The following is a 23,954-nucleotide window of genomic DNA, read 5'->3' on the forward strand; positions in this document are numbered from 1 at the left end:
AATGTCAAAATCTGTTTTTCCCCAACTCCACCAGTGTTCACATTTTGATATATTGAGTAGTTGTGTCAAGTTTGGTCCAGATCCATCATTGTTTGAGTCCACACTGCTCTCTATATGGAGGTGATCTACAACTCCCAAACTCAAGGTCAGTGCTCACCAAATCCTTCCGGTATTTTCTGCTGGACATGGGAGTTCTGTGTGCCAAGTTTGGCCCAATTCTATAATTGGTGGGGTTCAGAGTACTCTTTGATTGTAGATGAACGATAAATCCCAGCAACTACAACTCCCAAATGTCAAGGCCTATTTCCCCCAAACTCCACCAGTGTTCACATTTCAGCATACTGAGTACTCGTGCCAAGTTTGGTCCAGATCCATCATTGTTTGAGTCCACACTCCTCTCTAGATGGAGGTGATCTACAACTCCCAAACTCAAGGTCAGTGCTCACCAGATCCTTCCAGTATTTTCTGCTGGTCATGGGAGTTCTGTGTGCCAAGTTTGGTTCAATTCTATCGGTGGGGTTCAGAATGCTCTTTGATTATAGGTGAACGATAAATCCCAGCAACTACAACTCCCAAATGTCAAGGCCTATTTTCCCCTCCATGCAGTCATGCCTATGGCCACATGACCTTGGAGGTGTCTACGGACAACGCTGGCTCTTCGGTTTAGAAATTGAGATGAGCACCACACCCCAGAGTCAGACATGACTGGACTTAATGTCAGGGGACTACCTTTACCTACCATCAGTGTTCACATTTTGATATATTGAGTAGTTGTGTCAAGTTTGGTCCAGATCTATCACTGAGTCCACAGTGGATGTAGGTGAACTACAACTCCCAAACTCAAGGTCAATGCCCACCAAACCCTTCCAGTGTTTTCTGTTGGTCATGGGAGTTCTGTGTGCCAAGTTTGGTTCAATTCCATCATTAGTGGAGTTCAGAATGCTCTTTGATTATAGGTGAACTAAAAATCCCAGCAACTACAACTCCCAAATGACAAAATCAATCCTCCCTCAACCTGTCCAGTATTCAAATTTGTGCGTATCGGGTCTTTGTGCCAAATTTGGTCCAGTGAATGAAATTAAATCCTGCCTATCAGATGTTTACACTAAGATTCACAACAGTAGCAAAGTTATGAAGTAGCACCAAAAAGAATTATGTGGTTGTGGGTCACCACAACACCTGTATTAAGGGGTCGCAGCATTAGGAAGGTTGAGAACCACTGCTGTAGATGCACCCTCGGCTTTGTCAACAGTCGGGGATTTGGGGAGACGGCAAGACTTAGAAACCCTTCCATTAATTATCAGTGGCTGCTTTGCATAATTGGAGAAAAAAATGTGCAAAACGTGGTTGCAATTCATCTTTATGTATAAAAAAGGGTCTCCAAAAGAGAGAGGGAAGGCCATTCCCTTGTGAATAAATAGCCCAGCGTCTCTTAAAACATCGTCCCGTTCTTGCGGCAAGGAATTGGGTCTGGGGGCATTGCTGGTGGTGGTGGTCCTCCTCCTCCTCAGGTGTCCCACTGGCGCAGCTTGCGGTCCATGGCGAAGGTGGTGCTTGGGTCCCTGGTCCGGGGCTGCAGCCTCAAAGCGGGGAGCCCCTCCACCTCCAGGAAGGGGGTCTCCGTGAAGAGCTCCCCGGGGTTGAAGAAGGCCAGCAGGTCGGGACCCTCGCAGGGACGCTCCTGACAGAGAGAGAGAGAGAGAAAGGAAATTATTATTATTATTATTATTATTATTATTATTATTTACGTATTTATACCCCGCTCTTCTCAACCCTGAGGGGGACTCAGAGCGGCTTACAACAAATATAATAAATATAATAAATATAACATATCAAAATATAAAGCAATTAAAACATATAAATGCAATACGTGCAATAACCAAAAATAAATATATCAAATTATTAAACAAATAAAACATAAATGCAATAAGTGCAATAACAAATAATAAAAATAACATATCAAATTATAAAACATTTAAAACATAAATGTAATAAGTGCAATAACAAATAGTAAATATAACATATCAAATTATAAAACAAAACATATAAATGCAATGAGTGCAATAACAAATAATAAATATAACATCAAATTATAAAACAATTGAAACATAAATGCAATAAGTGCAATAACAAATAATAAATATAACACATCAAATTAGAAAACAGTTAAAACATAAAAATGCAATAAGTGCAATAACCAAAAATAAATATATCAAATTATTAAACAAATAAAACATAAATGCAATAAGTGCAATAACTAATAAATATAACATCAAATTAGAGAACATATAAGTGCAATAACAAATAATAAATATAACATCAAATTAGAAAACAATTAAAACATAGATGCAGTAAGTGCAATAACAAATAATTAATATAACATATCAAACTATATAACATATAGTTTGATATGTTACATAACTATAACATATCAAAAACAAATGCAATACGTGCAATAACAAATAATAAATATATCAAATTATAAAACAAAACATAAATGCAATAACAAATAATAAATATGACATATCAAATTAGAAAACAATGAAAACATAAATGCAATAAGCGCAATAACAAGTAAGAAATATAACACATCAAATTAGAAAACAATGAAAACATAAAAATGCAATAAGTGCAATAACAAATAATATATCAAATTATAAAACAAAACAAATGCAATAAGTGCAATAACAAATAATAAATATAACATATCAAATTAGAAAACAATTAAAACATAAAAATGCAATAAGTGCAATAACAAATAATAAATATAACATATCAAATTAGAAAACAATTAAAACATAAAAATGCAATAAGTGCAATAACAAATAATAAATATAACATATCAAATTAGAAAACAACATAAATGCAGTAAGTGCAATAACAAATATTAAATATAACATATCAAATTATAAGACAAAACAAACACAGTAAGTGCAATAACAATAAATATATCAAATTATAAAACAAGACATAAATGCAATAAGTGCAATAACAAATAATAAATATAGCATATCAAATTATAAAACAATTAAAACAAATCCAATAAGTGCAATAAGAATAAATATAACATATCAAATTATAAAACAAATAAAATATATAAATGCAGTAAGTGCAATAAGAATAAATATAACATATAAATTACAAAACATTTAAACCATAAATGTAATAAGTGCAATAACAAATAATAAATATAACATATCAAATTATAAAATGAATAAAATATATAAATGCAACAAAACATATTAAAAACAGTTTTAACAGCAGGAAAGAAGCCAAGAGAGCGCATCAGGAGGGACCCCAAAGGCCACCCAGTCCAACCCCCTTCTTCCTGCCAGGCAGGGAGACACCATCTGAGCCCTCCCGACAGGTGGCCATCCAGCCTCTGATTCAAAACTTCCAGAGATTGCCGCTCCACTGGACTACAAAGCAGTCTATAATTCTGCTAGAGTTTGAAAGGTCATCCAGTCCATCCCCCTTCTACCAGGCAGGAAGGCACCATCCAAGCCCTTCCAACAGATGGACATCCAGTCACAGATCTTATAGATAGAAGATAGGTAAATAAATGGATACTCGTATTCCTTGAAATCAAGCGGTTCTCTTTCTTTATTGACTCCCCACCTTGCTTTCCAGCCACTTAAAATCTTATAATCCTAGACTTGGAAGAGAACCCAAGGGCAATTTGGGAAGACACCATCCAAGCCCTTCCAAAAGATGGACATCCAGCCACAGATACTATAAACAGAAGATAGATTAGATAGATCAGATAGATAGATAGATAGATAGATAGATAGATAGATAGATAGATCATAGAATCCTACAGTTGGAAGACATCCCAAGGGCCATCCAGTCCATCCTCCTTCTGCCAGGCAGGAAGGCACAATTCAAGCCGTCCCGAAAGATGGACATCCAGCCACAGAAATTATAGATATAAGATAGCTGAGATATAGAATCCTAGCATTGAAAGAGACCAAAAGGGCCACCCAGTCCATCCCTATTCTGTCAAGCAGGAATACACCATCTAAACTCTCCTGACAGATGAACGTCCAGCCATAGATATTACAGATAGACAGAAGATAGACAACATAAATCATAGAATCCTTGAGTCATAAGAGGCTGGAAGGGCCATAAAGAGCGATCCAGTCCATCTTCCTTCTGCCAAGCAAAAAGACACCACCCAAGCCCTCCTGACAGATGGACATCCAGCCATATACAGATGGACATCCAGCCAGATATTTTAGGGAGACAATAGATAAGATGAATCATGGAATCCGAGAGTTAGAAGAGACCGAAAGGGCCATAAAGAGCCACCCAGTCCATCTCCCTTCTGCCAGACAAAATGACACCATCCAAGCCCTCTTGACAGATGGACATCCAGCCATAGACATTATAGATAGAAGATAAATAAGATATAGAATCCTAGAGTTAGAAGAGACCCAAAGGGCCATAAAGAGCCATCCGGTCCATTTTCCTTCTGCCAGGCAAGAAGACAACATCCAAGCACTCCTGGCAGATGGACATCCAGCCATAGATATAGATAGAAAATAGATATGTCATAGAATATTAGATTTAGAAGAGACCGAAAGGGCTGTAAAGAGCCACCCGGTCCATCTTCCTTCTGCCAGGTAAGAAGACACAATTCAAGCCCACCCAACAGATGACCACCCAGAGAAAGAGACCCTAAGGCAGACTGTCTCTCTGTCAATCAGCTCTTGCCGTCCAGAGGTTCTTCAGGAACATTCCTGAATAGTTATCGGAGGCTTTGCTTCCTGACCAGAACGAAAGGCCTACACTGCAGGGAGGGCGGCGCACTTGTGGTTACACTTGTTCTGTGTGGGTTTTTTTTAAAAGGAGTGGGGACCCCACAGAGGGTTGCACCGATGACTGACCTGCTTGCGTTCAGGACGGTGTGGGATGAGGGCCATTTTCTCCTGGACGGCCGCGTTGAGCAGCTCCTCCGTGGGCACCTCGAGGCTGACCAGGCCCTGGTAGAGACGCTGCTCCCGAGGGATGTTCACACCTGGAACACAAGGAGGAGCCCAGGGTTGGACAGGACCCCAAAGGCCATCCAGCCCCACCCTCTTCTGCCAAGCAGAAAGGGACCATCAGAACACGCCCGACGGATGGCCAGCCTCTGCTGGACTCCATAGCATGTTATATTCCAATGTTTGGATCGAATCACCCCCCTCCCCTTGCAATTTATTTATTTATTTATTTACCTGACTTCTATGCCGCTGTTCTCAGCCCGAAGGCGACTCACAGCGGTTCACAACAAATAGGAACAGCAAAAATCCAGTGCTACAGTATAGAAACAGTTAACAACCTAACACATTACACAATTAATAAACAGTTACTACAATACCCATTCACTGTCGTCTCGTCATCAAAAACATGTTCCAGATTCGTCATCCATTGTTCCATTCCAGTGTTCATTAACCAATCATTGCACTAATTATTGGAACGCCTGCTCAAACATCCAGGTCTTCACCTTTTTGCGGAATACCATTAGAGATGGTGCTAGTCTAATGTCCGCAGGAAGGGCGTTCCACAGCCGAGGAGCCACCACCGAGAAGGCCCTATCTCTCGTCCCCGCCAGCCGAGCTCGAGAAGCAGGCGGTATCGAGAGCAGGGTCTCCCCGGAAGATCTCAAACTCCTGGTGGGTTCATAGGCAGAGATGCGGTCGGATAGGTAGCTTGGGCCCGAACCGTTTAGGGCTTTAAAGGCCAATGCCAGCACTTTGAATTCAGCCCGGTAGCAGATCGGTAGCCAGTGGAGTTGGCGCAACAGGGGGGTTGTATGCTCCCTGCACTCCGCTCCTGTTAAGATCATGGCTGCCGAGCATTGGACTAGTTGGAGCTTCCGAGCCGTCTTCAAAGGCAACCCCACGTAGAGAGCGTTGCAGTAGTCTAAACGGGATGTAACCAGAGCGTGGACTACCGTGGCCAAGTCAGACTTCCCAAGGTACGGGCGCATAATATTATAAACCTTTATTAATACCCCACTACCATGTTCCAAAGGACTTGGTGCGGCTTACAAGTGGCTGAGCCCACAATACATCAGTAAAAACAGCAACAACACCAATACAGACGATACATAAACTCATAAACAAAGCAATAAACAGTAACAATAACACCAAGACGCATTAAAAACCTATGGCAGGGCCAAATGTAATAATTAAAAAATTTAAAAAATTTACTTGGATGGTTGAATCTGTGGATACAGGGAACAGATTATAATTCAAACAACGTGTTGTTGTTGTTGTTTATTCGTTCAATTGCTTCCGACTGCTTCCTTGGAGACTAGGAGGCAGAACAATGGCTTCAAACTACAAGAGAGGAGATTCCATCTGAACATGAGGAAGAACTTCCTGACTGTGAGAGCTGTTCAACAGTGGAACTCTCTGCCCCGGAGTGTGGTGGAGGCTCCTTCTTTGGAAGCTTTCAAACAGGCTGGATGGCCATCTGTCAGGGGTGCTTTGAATGCAATATTCCTGCTTCTTGGCAGAATGGGGTTGGACTGGATGGCCCATGAGGTCTCTTCCAACGCTTTGATTCTATGATTCTATGACTTCGTGAGCTCCTGGACCATCCCAAGCCAGAGCTCCCTGTCGGCCGTTACCACCCCCAGCTCCCTCAGAGTCAAGCCAGTCACTTCAAGGATGGCATCCACCCATCATGCCCTTGGTTGGCCCCTCTTCCCCTTTCCTCTTCTGCTAAAAAGTGTTTGTGCCTCACCAAACTACAGAGCTCCCTGTCGGCCGTCACCACCTCCAGCTCCTTCAAGGTCAAGCCAGTCTTTTCAAGGATGCCCTCCATCCCTCTTGCCCTTGGTCGGCCCCTCTTTCTTTTTCCTTCCACTTTCCCCAGCATCATTCCCTTCTCTAGGCTTTGCTGTCTCTTCATGATGTGGCCAAAGGACTTCAGCGTTGTCTCTAGTCTCCTTCCCTCCAGTGAGCAGCCGGGCTTTCTTTCCTGGAGGATGGACTGGTTGGATCTTCTCGCTGTCCAAGGCACTCTCAGAACTTTCCTTCAACACCACAGCTCAAAAGCATCGAACTTCCTTCGCTCGGCCTTCCCGAAGGTCCAGCTCTCACATCTGTAGGTGACTCCAGGGAAGACCATGGCTTGGACTAGGCAATGGATCTTTGTTGCCAGTCTGATGTCTCTACTCCTCACTATTCTATTGAGATTGGACATTGCTCTCCTCCCAAGAAGGAAGCGTCTCCTGATTTCCTGGCTGCAGTCTACGTCTGCACTCATCTTTGCGCCTAGAAATACAAATCCTGTCTTTGCCTCCATGTTTTTTCCCTCTATTTGCCAGTTATCCATCAGCCTGGTTGCCATCATCTGATGTTTGATTGCAACCCGGCTTTTGCCCTTTCTTCTTCCACCTTGATTAGAAGGCTCCTCAGCTCCTCCTCGCTTTCGGCCATCAAGGTGGTATCATCTGCATATCTAAGGGTGTTAATGTTCCTTCCAGAAATTTTCACCTCAGCCTTGCATTTGTCAAGCCTCACACATCGCATGATGTGTTCTGCATACAAGTTGAATAGCTTGGGTGAGAGGATACAACCCTGCCGTACGCCTTTCCCAATCTTGAACCCGTCTGTTGTTCCCTGGTCAGTTCTTCCTGTTGCTACTTGGTCGTTGTCGATTCCTCAGGTGACAGGCAAAGTGGCTTGGTCTCCCCATGCATACCACCAAGGACTTGCTACAATTTATTATGATACACACAGTCAAAGGTTTTGACTGTGTGTATTTGTGTATACAAACAATGTATATAAATGAAGTTCAACAGTGACAAATGCAAGATACTCCAATTTGGCAGGAAAAACGAAATGCAAAGATACAAAATGGGGGATGCCTGGCTCGAGAGCAGTACGTGTGAAAAAGATCTTGGAGTCCTCGTGGACAACAACTTAAACATGAGCCAACAATGTGATGTGGCAGCAAAAAAAGCCAATGGGATTTTGGCCTGCATCAAGAGGAGCATAGTGTCTGGATCTAGGGAAGTAATGCTACCCCTCTATTCTGCTTTGGTTAGACCACACCTGGAATATTGTGTCCAATTCTGGGCACCACAATTCAAGAGAGATATTGACAAGCTGGAATGTGTCCAGAGGAGGGCGACTAAAATGATAAAAGGTCTGGAGAACAAGCCCTATGAGGAGCGGCTTAAGGAGCTGGGCATGTTTAGCCTGAAGAAGAGAAGGATGAGAGGAGATATGATAGCCATGTATAAATATGTGAGAGGAAGCCACAGGGAGGAGGAGGGAGCAAGCTTGTTTTCTGCTTCCTTGGAGACTAGGATGCAAGGGAGCAATGGCTTCAAACTACAAGAGAGGAGATTCCATCTGAATATGACGAAGAACTTCCTGACTGTGAGAGCCGTTCAGCAGTGGAACTCTCTGCCCCGGAGTGTGGTGGAGGCCCCTTCTTTGGAAGCTTTGAAACAGAGGCTGGATGGCCATCTGTCAGGGGTGATTTGAATGCAATATTCCTGCTTCTTGGCAGAATGGGGTTGGACTGGATGATGGCCAGGAGGTCTCTTCCAACTCTTTGATTCTATGATTAATGTGTATATGTGAATATCTGCTATTAACAGGCAATACCACATCTGGACACCAGGTGGCAGCCTTCTCCAAGCCACCAAGTGAACTATGGCAGCTGAGAAGGTTCAGTCTTTCCTTTCCTTCTTGCAAGATTACAACTCCCTGGATTCTATAGCATAGAGCCATGGCGGGTCAAGTGGGGACAGACTGCATTTAATTCTATAGTGTAGATGCACCCTATGCTTTACTGAGAAAGGTTGCCACCCTTCTTAGAGACGTCTATTGTTGTTATTACCGTCTAATGCGCCATTGAGTCTCATGCACGCCTCCATTTTCAAAACAATAAGCAATATAATGTGCAAAAAGTGGCAAGAAGTGCACTCTTCTGCAATATGCCAATTACAGCTGCAGCCTAATTAGAATTGCCGCTTTGAGTCTCTCCAGGAGTGAGAAAGGCAGTATATAAATACTGTAAATAAATACATAAATAAATAATTCCTTCTTTCAAAAGTGTTAGGACACCAAAGCTTCCAGAAATGGGAAGGAAAACCTTGGGGTGCACCTCTGCTGCAGAATAAATCCCCTTTAATTGCCCTGGTTCAAATACTATGGGGTGACGTAGTTTTACAAGGTGTTCAACCTTCTCTTGCTAAATTGCAAATCCCAGGCTCCCATAGTATTGGTGCACCTCTCGCGATGGAAACCCAGACTGCAAGGCCCATCATCCCTCACCACTGGGGAGCCTCACCTTCTCCTGCCTTGGCTTCCAAGGCACACCGGACGCCGAAGGAACGCTGCACCAGTTCCTCTGCTGCCTGCTGGGCGTCAAAGCCCTCTGTCCGTGCGGCCTGCACCTCGGCTCCCAATGCCAGGCTGCTGTGGGGAATTGGTGCGGCCAGGAGGCCAAAGCCGAGCTGTGGCATGGCCTCTGGTTCCGTCTCCGTCTGGACGGGGATTTTGGGGCGCGTTTCGGGAGGAACCGGAGCCTCCTTCCCTTCTGTTTTTTTGGGAGGCTGCAGTCCGACGGGAACAGATTCCAGACTGAAGTGCACCTGGAAGAGCAATCAAGAGGATGGATGGGGAAAATGCATGGAGTAAGCTATTGACGTTCCATCTTGTCTCCTGCCTATGTCCCCCCCCCCCCGCCCCCCCGGGCACCAACTGCTTCTCTGGTCTAGATTGAAGAGACAGGAGGGCAGAAGACAGTTCCATCTTGTCTCCTGTGCTTTACTAATAATATAACATAATATATTGTATATACATATAATATTTATAATATTATAATGCAATACAATATAATACTAATACAGTCATAATACTACAATATTATAATTATATATTTTATATTACGTGTAATATTCTAATAATATTACAATACTAGCTGTACCTGCCATGTGTTGCTGTGGCCAGCCTTCCCTCTTTCTCTCCTTCTTTCCCTCCTTCCGTCACATCCTCTTTCCTTCCTGTCTTTCCTTCTCTTCTTCCATCCTTCTCTACCTCTTTCCTTCCTTCCCCCTTTTTCTTTCTCTTCTGCTGTCTCTCTGTTCTTCCTTCTCTCTTTCCTTCCCTCCCTCTTTCTCTACATCTTCTCCCTTTTCTTCGCTACCTCTTTCCTTCCTTCTTTCCCTTTTTTCTTTCCTTCTCTAACTTTCCTTCCTTCCCCCTTTTTCTTTCCCTCCCTCTTTCTCTCTTTCCTTCCTTCTCTACTTCCTTCCTTCCTTCCTTCTCTCTTTGCTTCCATGCTTCCTTATCCCTTTCCGTCTCTCTTTTCTTTCTTTCTTTTTTTCTTCCCCTTCCCTCCCTCTTTCTTCCCTTTTTCTGTATTGTCGTTTAGCTTTTCATCATTTAGTTTTTTGGGGCTTTTTAAGTCCCTTCTGCTGTGTTTTTTTTGAGTGAAGGACATACATTGGGTTGTGTCTTGTGTCCAAATTTGGTGTCAATTCCCCCAGTGGTTTTTGAGTTCTGTTAATCCCACAAACAAACATTACATTTTTATTTATATAGATAATGGTGTAGTACAATATAGTAATGTATAATAATAATAATAATAAAAAAACTTTATTTATACCCCGCCACCATCTCGCCAAGGGGACTCGGGGCGGTTTACATGAGGCCAAGCCCAACAACAAATCAATAAAAACGAAACAGCAAGCAAATAAAACAGTACAATTAATATAACTTACATATAAACAATAACACAGAGAATTCAAAACCTTATGGCTGGCTGGGCCAGATGTAATAAATTAATTTTTTAAAAATAAACACTGGGCGTGAACAGAGGTAGGATGTATCTAAGCAGGAGGGTTTTGAAAAAATAATGTGGGGAGACCAACCCAACTCTGAGGACAATTGCAGAGAATTAATCAGAGCAGGACAACTTACAAGATATATATAATACTGATATTGTACTATGCCAGTGGTTCTCAACCTTCCAAATGCCGCGACCCCTTAGTACAGTTCCTCACGTTGTGGTGACCCCCAACCATAACATTTTCATTGCTACTTCGTAACTGTAATTTTGCTACTGTTATGAATCATAATGTGAATATCTGATATGCAGATATTTTCAAATCCCAAATACCCAATATGCCCAAATTTGAATACTTGTGGGGTTTGGGGGGGATTGATTTTGTCATTTGGGAGCTGTAGTGGCTGGGATTTATAGTTCACCTACAATCAAAAAGCATTCTGAACACCACCAATGATGAAATTGACCCAAACTTGGCACACAGAACTCCCATGGCCAAGAGAAAATACTGGGAGGATCTGGTGGACATTCACCTTGAATTTTTGGAGTTGTAGTTCACCTACATCCAGAGAGCACTGTGGACTCAAACAATGATGGATCTGGACCAAACTTGGCATGAATACTCAATATGCCCAAATGTAAACACTAGTGGGGTTTGAGAAAAAATAGACTGACATTTGGGAGTTGCAGTTGCTGGGATTTATAGTTCACCTACAATAAAATAACATTCTGAACTCCACCAACGATAGACTTGGGCCAAACTTCCCACACAGAACCCATGACCAACAGAAAATACTATGTTTTCTGATCGTCTTTGGCGACCTCTCTGACACCCCCTTTCGACCCCCACAGGGGTCCCGACCCTCAGGTTGAGAAACACTGTACTATGCTAATAATATAATATATTGTATGTATATATATCTTGTAAGTTGCATTGAGTCCCCTTCGGGGTGAGAAGGGCAGCATATAAATGTCGTGTGTGTGTGTGTGTGTGTGTGTGTGTGTGTGTATATATATATATATATATATATATATAGAATGGTGGCTTGCACTTTTGACCCCTAACTCTGCAAACCTATGCTTTGTTTAGGTCATTCTGCCACCTTGTGGCCGAGGGTGGAAATGCAACCCAACATATATATTTTTTACTGTCTGGGGATTCTGGGAGTTATTAGGCAGAAAAGGACAAATATCTATCACCATTGGCAACATCCTTATCTGTCTTACTTGTCTCCGTGGGGGTCTTTCTGGGCTATGCAGGCGGAGGATCCCGCTGCTGACCCTTGTGACGTTCTCGACCCTTTCCGGAGTCAACACCACTTCCGGGTCAGGGGTCACAACCTGGGAAGGTGGGGGAGGAAGCGGTGTGGGCGCAGCGCAGGGAAGGCTGTCCTTGTCGTCTTCTTTTTCTCCATAGAAAAGGCTGGTGGCCCCGGCCATGATAGGGATGATGGGAGTTGTAGTCCAACAAAAGGGTGGCAGGCTACAAACAGAGAAGACATTCATGAGAGTAATTAGGGTGCATCTATACCAGGCATGGGCCAACTTCGGCCCTCCCTCCAGGTGTTTTGGATTACAACTCCCATAATTCCTAACAGCCTAGGAGTTGTAGTCCAAAACACCTGGAGGGAGGGCTGAAGTTGGTCCTTGCCTGCATTAACGGAAACTGAGTATTTATCTCCCACAAAATATATTTTCCCTGCCTTTATTATTTATTTATCCATACAGACTCAAAGCAGCTCACAATTAAAAACATTACAACTTAAAATATACAATAATAAAACAGTATTATCATTATATATTATCAGTAGTATTATTTTTTATGTTAGGATTATTATATGTACATACAACATATTATATTATTAGAATAGCACAATATTAGTATTATATATTATTATATTTTGCTATACCACTATACTGCAATATTATTAGTAATATTATATGCAATTTACATATTATTTTTATTACATTGTATTATTATTTGCATTATATTGTATTACGTTAATTACCACAGCACAATATTAGTATTACGTATATATAATGTAATTGTACTATACAGCAGTATTATTAGTAACATTATATGCAATATTATCATTATTTCAGTATTATAGTTAGTATATTTTTATGTTGATATATTGAATTATTATCAGTATTATATTGTATTACACAATATTATTAATAGGATATGTATATATATATGTATGTGTATATATATATAATTAGCATAGCACAATATTAGTATAATGTATAAATTATTTAATTATACCACTATACAGCAGTATTAATAATTTTATATGCAATATTATCATTATATATTATATTGAATTATTATCACTATTATATTGTATTATATAATATTATTAATATAATAATAATGTCACAAAGAGTCGGAGACGACTGAACGAATGAACAACATCTCATATATTATAATATTAACATAGCACAATATTAGTATTATATATTATTATATTGTGCTATACCACTATGTTGTTGTTGTTCATTCGTTCAGTCGTCTCCGACTATTCGTGACCTCATGGACCAGCCCACGCCAGAGCTCCCTGTCGGCCGTCACCACCCCCAGCTGCTTCAAGGTCAGTCCAGTCCCTTCAAGGATGCCATCCATCCATCCATCTTGCCCTTGGTCGGCCCCTCTTCCTTTTACCTTCCACTTTCCCCAGCATAATTGTCTTCTCTAGGCTTAGCTGTCTCCTCACTATATACCACTATACTGCAATATTATTCGTAATATTACATGCAATTTACATATTATATTGTATTATTATTTGCATTACATTGTATTGCATTATTAATATTATATGTATATTTTATTAGCATAGCACAATATTAGTATTATATATATATATACATACTGTACTTATATTATTTAATTGTACTATCCCGTTATCATATATATTATCAGTAGTAGTACATTTAACATATTAGTATTATATGACAATATTATTATATTATTATATTGAATTATTTTCAGTATTATAATGTTATGCTATGCTAATCATATATGGTATATAGAATCATGATTCTATGATTCTATATATCATATATGATTAGCATAGCACATTAGTATTATATATTATTATATTGTATACATTATTATTTTATGACAATATTATTATATTGAATTATTATCAGTATTATATTGTATTAGTATTATATATATATATTATATTAGTATAACTCTATATTTGTATTATATATTATTATATTGTATACATTAGTATTTTATGACAATATTATTATATTGAATTATTATCAGTATTGTATTATATTAATATTATGTTTATATATCATATATTATATTAGCATAGCTCATTATATATTATTACATTGTATATATTACTATTTTATGACAATATTACATTGAATTATTATCAGTATTATATTGTATTATATAATATTAAATGTATATATCATATATTATATTAGTATAGCACAATATTAGTATTATATATTATTACATTGTTTACATTAGTATTTTATGACAATATTACATTGAATTATTATCAGTATTATATTGTATTATATAATATTAATATTATATGTATATATCATATATTATATTAGCATAGCACAATATTAATGGCGGGGACGAGAGATAGGGCCTTCTCGGTGGTGGCTCCTTGGCTGTGGAACGCCCTTCCTGTAGACGTTAGGCTGGCACCATCTCTCATGACATTCCGTAGAAAGCTGAAGACCTGGATGTTCATGCAGGCGTTTGAGTAATTCAGTGCAATTCTGGTAATTTGAACATAGGAACGGAACAATGGACAACGAGTTTGGCTCACGCTTGGATGATGAGGTGATCGGGGATGGGATTTGTGATAGCTGTGTATTGATGATTGCTTATTAGTTATTAAGGGAAATGTGTAATTTAATTGTTATTGTATATGAATTATTGCTGTTTTATTGTCTTTGCTGCTTGGAAACCGCTGTGAGTCGCCTTCGGGCTTGAGATACAGCGGTATACAAGAATAGTTAATAAATAAATAAATAAATAAATATCATATATAATTAGCATAGCACAATATTAGTATTATGTATTATTATATTGTATATATTATATTTGATGACAATATTATTATATTAAATTATCAGTATTCTATAATATTAGTATTATGTGTATATATCATATATTATATTAGCATAGCACAATATTATTATATATAATTACATTGTTTACATTAGTATTTTATGACAATATTATTATATTGAATTATTATCAGTAATATATTGTATTATATAATAGTAATATTATGTGTATATAATCATATATTATATTAGCATAGCACTATATTAATATTAAATATTATTATATTGTATAAAATATAATATTATTAGTAATAATATATGAAATTTGGAATAGGCAATTATTATATTATATATAATCTACCTTTCCCACTTCTTCTTGGCTTTCCCATTCAGCTTTTCCCGCCTTCTCTGGAGACAGTTATGGGCGGAAACGGAAATAGCATCCCTGCGCCCCCTGGAGGGCATTTGGCGCACTTGCCGTGACGTCTCTATGCTGTTCTTCCGGGTTCAGCCCAAGATGGCGGCGAGGCTGGAAACGCTCTATCTCCAAAGGAGTGGCGGGGTCACATACGGGGAATCGAGAAGGGAAAGAAGGCGCGCATGCGCACTACGCTCTCTTGTGCAAGATGGCGCTCTCGTAGGTTTCAGGTTCGAGGCCTGGTCTCGGTCCTTCTGAGAATAGTCTTATTATTTGAGTTCCCTTATTCTACATTATGCAAGGAATTAAAACTAATTGTAATAGGAACATCTCACCAAGATATTTTCCTATTTATTTATTTATTTACAAATAAATTATCATTATCTTCATAGACCTGTCAGCAGCCTATGAGACTGTGAACCACCGCTGCCTCTTCCTGAGAAAAATGTATAATATCACAGAGGACGACCACCTCACCCGCCTCATAGGAAACCTGCTACAAAACAGGAGCTTTTTGGTTGAGTTCCAGGGCCAGAGAAGCAGATGGCGGAAACAGAAGAACGGCCTGCCTCAGGGGAGCGTGCTTCCTCCATCCATGTTCAACATCGACACAAATGACCAGCCACTGCCAGAAGGGACAGAGAGCTTCATCTATGCTGATGATCGTGCCATCACCGCTCAAGCACGGAGCTTTGAGATGGTAGAACAGAAGCTCTCCGAAGCTCTAGGTGCTCTTACTGCCTATTACAGGGAAAACCAGCTGATCCCTAACCCATCTAAAACACAGACATGTGCCTTTCATCTCAAGAACAGAGAAGCATCCTGAGCTCTGAAGATCACCTGGGCAGGAATCCCACTGGAGCATTGCAGCACATCCAAGTACCTGGGAGTCACCCTGGACTGTGTTCTGACCTACAAGAAGCACTGCCTGAACATCAAGCAGAAAGTGGGTGCTAGAAACAATATCATAGGAAAGCTGACTGGTACAACCTGGGGATCACAACCAGACACAGTGAAGACATCTGCCCTTGCGCTGTGCTACTCTGCTGCTGAGTACGCATGCCCAGTGTGGAACACATCTCACCACACTAAAACAGTGGATGTGGCTCTTAATGAGACATGCCGCATTATCACGCGGTGTCTGCGCCCGACACCACTGGAGAAATTACACTGCTTAGCCGGCATTGCACCACCTGACATCCGCCAGGAAGGAGCAGCCAATAGTGAAAGGACCAAGGCAGAGACATCTCCAGCTCATCCCCTGTTTGGGTATCAGCCAGCATGCCAACGACTTAAATCAAGAAATAGTTTTCTAAGATCGACAGAGACACTCGCCGGAACACCCCAGCAAGCGAGAGTCCAAAAGTGGCAGGCTCAAACCCAGCACCTCAACCAATGGCTGATACCAAATGAGAGACTCCCCCCTGGGCACACAGAAGACTGGGCGACTTGGAAGGCGCTGAACAGACTGCGCTCTGGCACCACGAGATGCAGAGCCAACCTTCAGAAATGGGGCCACAAAGTGGAATCCTCGACATGCGAGTGCGGAGAGGAGCCAACCACTGACCACCTGCTGCAATGCAGCCTGAGCTCTGCCACATGCACAAGGGAGGACCTTCTTGCGGCAACACCAGAGGCACTCCAAGTGGCCAGATACTGGTCAAAGGACATTTAACCACCTACCAAACTCACAAGTTGTGTATTTTTCTGTTGTTTGCTTTGTTCTGTTAGACTGGTTGTTCTGACACGACAAATAAATAAAATCTTATTCTAAATTATAATATTCATAATTATAATTTAGAATAAGATAATGATAATAATTTATCATTGTTATAAATAGAATTATAAATATTACATTTATAATTAACATATTCTATTCTATTATAATTATATAGTAATATAATTTTAATTAATATAAATTATATATTGTATATATAAAAATATTATAAAAATATAAATAATATAAAACATTATTTATAATTAATATATTATATTTTATTATAATTATATAGTAATATAATCTTGTAATTAAATATAATTATAATTAATATAAATTGTATATTTATATTTATATAAATTATAAAAATATAAATAATATAAAACATTATTTATAATCAACATATTACAATCTATTATAATTATATATAATTTATATATATAAATTATTGTAATATAAATAATATAAAACATTATAATCAATATATTATATAATAATATAATCTATTATAATTATATAATTATATAATCATAATTAATATAGTATACTATAATTCTATAATAATATAATCTAATATAATAATTATAATTAATATAAATAATCATATAATTAAAACTACAATCAACATATTATCTATTATAATTCTATAATAATATAATCTATTATTAAATATAATTATAATTAATATAAATTATATATTTTATATATAAATTATAACAATATAAATAACATAAAACATTATAATCAATATATTATATAATAATATATTCTATTATTATATAATAATATAATCTATTATAATAATATAATTATAATTAATATAAATAATCATATATTATAATTAAAATTATTTATTATTTATACAATCTATTATAATTATATAATAATATAAGCTATTATATAATAATATAATAATTATAATTAATATAAAGGATTATATATTATACTTATAAATTATAATAATATAATAATAAATAATAATAATATAAGAATGTAAAACTTATTATCAATTGGGAAAGGAAGAGGCCTTTTCTGATCTGCTATGAAATCCCAAGACTAATGCAAATTAAAACCTTTAAATAATAATCCAGCACATGCATTCAATAAGTGCATAAATTAATACTGCATAAACATCAATACATTTTGTATATGAATCGCACACGTAGTAATGTATATGCCCTAAACAGCCACTAAGTCTGGATTTTGGCTGAATATGGCTGATTCAAGATTTGGGAAATGAGGGAAGCCTTGCCAAATTGCAAGAGAGACGATGAGGTTGGCAATCCTGGGCTTTGGGAATTGCTGCGCAGGGAGAAGACGGACACTGTCACGTCACTTGCCGCTTTGCGATTGCAATTACGTCCTTATTGCAGCATTTATTCTTCAATTTACATATATTAGCCTCCAAAGAGCCACGATGGAGACTATTATTAAAGGGCGTGTTCATACATCCAAACCCAGCCAGCCTGGGTTTGGATGTGTGTCAGTGCATAGGTAAATATACAAAGAAAATGCAAACCAAGGCAAATCCAATTACTTAAGCTAGTTCATATATATGTATATATATACCAGGCATGGGCCACCTTGGGTCCTCCAGGTGTTTTGGACTTCAACTCCCACCATTCCTAATGGTCTCAGGCCCTTTCCTTTTCCCCCTCAGACGCTTAAGCTTCCTTCCTTCCTTCCTTCCTTCCTTCCTTCCTTCCTTCCTTCCTTCCTTCCTTCCTTCCTCTTCCCTCCTTTTTCTTCCTTCCTTCCCTTCTTTTGCCACTCCTTTCTTCTCTTATTTCTTTCCCCTTTCCTTTCTCATCCTTTTGCCTTCCTTCCCTTCTTTTTCTTTCTTCTCCCCTCCCTTCACCCCTCCTTTTCTCCTTTCTCATTCCTTCTTTCCTTTTCTTCCTTTTCTTTTCCCCTTTCCTCCTTTTTCTCTCATTTCCTTTCCCTGCCTCCCTTCATCCTCATATACCTTTCCTCCTCTCCTTTCTCATCCTTCTTTTTCTTTCTTCTCCCCTCCTTTTTCTTCCCTTCTTCTTTTCTTTCCCTCCTTTCCCCCTTTCTCTCCTCCTTTTCTCTCTCATTTCTTCCTTTCCCTCCCTCCCTCCCTCCTTTCCTTCCTTCTCTCATACCTTTTCTCATTTCCCTTCTCTTCCTTCTTTTGTTTTCCTTCCCTTCTTTTTCTTTCTTCTCCCCTCCTTTTTCTTCCCTTCTTCTTTTCTTTCCCTCCTTTCCCCCTTTCTCTCCTCCTTTTCTCTCTCATTTCTTCCTTTCCCTCCCTTCCTCCCTCCTTTCCTTCCTTCTCTCATACCTTTTCTCATTTCCCTTCTCTTCCTTCTTTTGTTTTCCTTCCCTTCCTTTTCTTTCTTCTCCCCTCCTTTTTCTTCCCTTCTTCTTTTCTTTCCCTCCTTTTCCCCTTTCTCTCCTCCTTTTTTCTCCCATTTCTTCATTTTCCTTCCTTCCTTCTCTCATACCTTTCCTCTTCTCCTTTCTCAACCTTCTTTTGTCTTCCTTCCCTTCTTTTCCTTTCTTCTCCCGTCCTTTTTCTCCTTTTCCTTCCCTTCTTTTCTTTCTCCCTTTTCCCCTTTCTCTCCTTTTTTCTCTCATTTCTTCATTTCCCTCCCTTCCTTCTCTCATACCCTTTCCTTTTTCTTCCTTCTTTTGTCTTCCTTCCCTTCTTTTTCTTTCTTCTCCCCTCCATCCCTCCTTTTTCTCCTTTCTCATCCCTTCTTCTTTCCTTCCTTGTCTTTTCCCCTTTCTCTCCTGCTTTTTCTCTCATTTCTTCCTTTCTCTTTTTCTTTCTTCTTCCCTCCCTTCTCCTCTCCATTTCTCCTTTGTCTTCCCTTCTCTTTCTTTTCCCTCATGCACCTCTCCCTTTTTATTTTCCCCTCTCTCCTTTTTCTCTTCCTTCCTTCTCTCATATCTTTTCCCCTTTTTTCTCATCTTTTTGCCTTCCTTCCCTTCTTTTTCTTTCTTCTCCCCTCTCTTCTCCCCTTTCTTTTTCTCCTTTCTCTTCCCTTCTTCTTTCCTTTCCCTCCTTTTCTTCTCCTCTTTCTCTCCTCCTTTTTTCTCGTTTCTTCCTCCCTCCTTCTTTCTCTCATACCATTTCCCCTTTCCTTTCTCTTCTTTCTTTTGCCTTCCTTCCCTTCATTTTTTCTTTCCCCCCCCCTCCTTTTTCTCTTCTGTTCACTTCTTTCCTTTCCCTTTTCATTTCCCCTTTCTGTCCTCCTTTTTCTCTCATTTCCTCCTATCCCTCCCTTCCTCCCTCCTTTCCTTCCTTCTCTCACACCCTTTCCCCTTTCCTTTTTCTTCTTCTTTTGCCTTCCTTCCCTTCTTTTTCTTTCTTCTCCCCTCCCTTCACATCTCCTTTTTCTCCTTTCTCTTCCCTTCTTCTTTCCTTTCCCTCCTTTTCTTTTCCCCTTTCTCTCCTCCTTTTTTCTTGTTTCTTCCTTCCCCTTCTTTCTCTCATACCTTTTCCCCTTTCCTTTCTCTTCCTTCTTTTGTCTTCCCTTCTTTTTCTTTCTTCTCCCCTCCTTTTTCTCCTTTCTTTTTCCTTCTTCTTTCCTTTCCCTTCTTTTCTTTTCCCCTTTCTGTCCTCCTTTTTCTCTCATTTCTTCCTTTCCCTCCCTTCCTCTCTCATTTCCTTCCTTCTCTCATACCCTTTCCCCTTTCCTTTTCCTTCCCTTCTTTTTCTCCCTTTTCCCCTCCCTTTCCTTTTTCTTCCTTCTTTTGCCTTCCTTCCCTTCTTTATCTTTCTTCTCCCCTCACTTCTCCCCTCCTTCTCCTCCTTTCTCTTCCCTTCTTCTTTCCTTTCCTTCCTTTTCTTTTCCCCTTTCTCTCCTCCTTTTTCTTGTTTCTTCCTTCCCCCTTCTTTCTCTCATACCTTTCCCCCTTTCCTTTCTCTTCCTTATTTTGCCTTCCCTTCATTTTTTCTTCTCCCCTCCTTTTTCTCCTTTCTCTTTCCTTCTTCTTTCCTTTCCCTTCTTTTCTTTTCCCTTTTCTGTCCTCCTTTTTCTTTCATTTCTTCCTTTCCCTCCCTCCCTCCCTTCCTCCCTCATTTCCTTCTCTCACATCGTTTTCCCTTTCCTTTTCCTTCCCTACTTTTTCTTTCTTCTCCCCTCCTTTTTCTCCTTTCTCTTCCCTTCTTTTTTCCTTTCCTTTCCTTTCCCTTCTTTTCTTTTCCCCTTTCTCTCCTTTTTCTCTCGTTTCTTCCTTTCCCTCCCTCCCTTCTCTCATATATATTTTCCCCTTTCCTTTCTCTTCCTTCTTTTGCCTTCCTTCCCTTCTTTTTCTTTTGTCTCCCCTCCTTTTTCTCCTTTCTCTTCCCTTCTTTCTTTTCCCTTCTTTTCTTTTCCCCTTTCTGTCCTCCCTTTTCTCTCATTTCTTCCTTTCCTTCCCTTCCTCTCTCATTTCCTTCCTTCTCTCACATCCTTTTCCCTTTCCTTTTCCTTCCCTTCTTTTTCTTCCTTCTCCCCTCCTTTTTCTCCTTTCTCTTCCCTTCTTTTTTCCTTTCCTTTCCTTTCCTTTCTCTTCTTTTCTTTTCCCCTTTCTCTCCTTTTTCTCTCGTTTCTTCCTTTCACTCTCTCCCTTCTCTCATATATATTTTCCCCTTTCCTTTTTCTTCCTTCTTTTGCCTTCCTTCCCTTCTTTTTCTTTCTTCTCCCTTCACCCCTCCTTTTTCTCCTTTCTCTTCCCTTCCTCTTTCCTTTCCCTCCTTTTCTTTTCCCCTTTCTCTCCTTTTTTCTCATTTCTTCCTTTCCCATCCTTCTTTCCTTTCTCAGAAGTTGTGAGGTCTGTTGGAAATGAGTCAAGTGGGGTTTCGGATCCCATAGGAAGGAGTCATGACAGTTAAAGTGCCATCAAACTGTGATAACTCTGCAGTGCGGATACTCTCGTGTGTCATTTGGGAGATTGGGTTCCTTGGTTTTCTCTGGCTGGGGTCGCCCTGGGGATAATGGGACCCGCAGTCCAAGACATGTGCAAGTTCCCTGGGCTTTTGTGTCCCAACAATGGGAAAAGGCGGCCGGCCTCCTGGCGTGAGGACAAGGGGTCTTGTGCCTTGCCCCCGAAATTCCTGACGGTCAGCAGAATCCATTATTTTGGCGCCTGCCGCATGATGTGCCTCTCCTTCCTTTCAGGAAACGCTCCCGGCCTGGCCAAGGCATCCATCTGACGCGAAGGCATTGTTCTGTCTCGGCTGCAGAAGCAACGGAAGCCACAGCAGAGGTGAGAGGGCACCAGCCCTGATTGTGCAAGGAAGGTTCGGTTTGCGGGGAAAAGACTTGGCCAGGCAGGGAATCCCCTCTGTGCACAGGCCGTCCCCGAGTTACAAACATCCGACTCACAGACGACTCCTAGTTAAGAACAAGATTCTGGAAAAGATTGTCAAGGAAGCGGTCTGCAAACACTTAGAAACAAATGCGGTCATCGCTAAGAGTCAACATGGATTTATCAAAAACAAGTCATGCCAGACTCATCTGATCTCTTTCTTCGATAGAGCTACAAGCTGCGTAGATGCGGGGAATGATGCCGTGGATGTGGTGTACCTGGATTTCAGGAAGGCCTTCTTCGACAAGGTCCCCCATGACCTTCTGGCAAGGAAACTAGTCCAAGGTGGGCGAGGAAAAACTACGGTGAGGTGGATCTGGAATTGGTTAAATGGACGAACCCAGAGGGTGATTCTCCCCAAGGCTTCCTCTTCATCCTGGAAAGAAGTGACGAGCGGAGTGCCACAAGGAGGGTTCCTTCCTGGGCCCGGTCCTGCTCAGGATCTTCATACATGACTTAGATGAAGGGTTAGAAGGCAGGATCATCAAGTTTGTAGATGACACCAAATTAGGAGGGATAGCCAATACTCCAGAGGACAGGAGCAGGACTCAAAACGATCTTGACAGATTAGAGAGATGATGGGCCAAAACTAACAAAAGGAAGTTCAACAGGGACAAATGCAAGATACTCCACTTTGGCAGGAAAAAGGAAATGCAAAGAGACAGAATGGGGGACGATGAGGCCTGGCTCGAGAGCAGGACGTGTGGAAAAGATCTTGGAGTCCTCGTGGACAACAAGTTAAACATGAGCCAACAATGTGATGTGGTGTCAAAAAAAAGCCAATGGGATGTTGGCCTGCATCAATAGGAGCCTAGTGTCTAGATCTAAGGAAGTAATGCTACCCCTCTATTCTGCTTTGGTTAGACCACACCTGGAATATTGTGTCCAATTCTGGGCACCACAATTCAAGAGAGATATTGACAAGCTGGAATGTGTCCAGAGGAGGGCGACTAAAATGATCCAGGGTCTGGAGAACAAGCCCTATGAGGAGCGGCTTAAGGAGCTGGGCATGTTTAGCCTGAAGAAGAGAAGGCTGAGAGGAGACATGATGATAGCCATGTATAAATATGTGAGAGGAAGCCACAGGAAAGAGGGAACAAGCTTGTTTTCTGCTTCCTTGGAGACTAGGACGCAATGGAACAATGGCTTCAAACTACAAGAGAGGAGATTCCATCTGAACATGAGGAAGAACTTCCTGACTGTGAGAGCCGTTCAGCAGTGGAACTCTCTGCCCCGGAATGTGGTGGAGGCTCCTTCTTTGGAGGCTTTTAAACAGAGGCTGGATGGCCATCTGTCAGGGGTGATTTGAATGCAATATTCCTGCTTCTTGGCAGAATGGGGTTGGACTGGATGGCCCAGGAGGTCTCTTCCAACTCTTTGATTCTAGGATTCCATGATTCTAACAGGGTGAGACAATAGGAGGTGAGAGGAATCTCTCTCTAGGAAGAGAAATCTACCCTCATCTTGACCTATGTAGACGTGTCCACAGCTTCATGGTACATGGTTGACTCCTGCAGAGGTGAGATGATGTTCCAGGATTGGAAATCATGACCAAAAGTATTCAAAAATCCAAATTATCCAGGTGGGACCTCCTTTGGTTTTCTGATGAAACTTGGGTTTTATGTACACAACAACAACAACAATATATTATCT

The 23,954-nt window shown here is 40.3% G+C and overlaps 1 protein-coding gene across 1 annotated transcript; it reads right to left on the minus strand.

Annotated features, from left to right (window-relative positions):
- Window positions 1-1,344: 1,344 nt before the first annotated feature.
- On the minus strand, window positions 1,345-15,283 carry PPP1R35 (protein phosphatase 1 regulatory subunit 35). Its single transcript, XM_067469665.1, has 5 exons — window positions 15,206-15,283; window positions 12,025-12,280; window positions 9,298-9,601; window positions 4,887-5,017; window positions 1,345-1,681 (listed from the first exon to the last, which is right to left on the minus strand). The coding sequence occupies exons 2-5, from the start codon at window positions 12,235-12,237 to the stop codon at window positions 1,508-1,510; spliced, it is 822 nt and encodes a 273-aa protein (XP_067325766.1). The 5' UTR covers window positions 12,238-12,280; window positions 15,206-15,283; the 3' UTR covers window positions 1,345-1,507.
- Window positions 15,284-23,954: the final 8,671 nt, after the last annotated feature.

Source organism: Anolis sagrei, chromosome 6 (assembly GCF_037176765.1).
Source record: "Anolis sagrei isolate rAnoSag1 chromosome 6, rAnoSag1.mat, whole genome shotgun sequence".
In the NCBI taxonomy this organism is placed as follows: Eukaryota; Metazoa; Chordata; class Lepidosauria; order Squamata; family Dactyloidae; genus Anolis; species Anolis sagrei.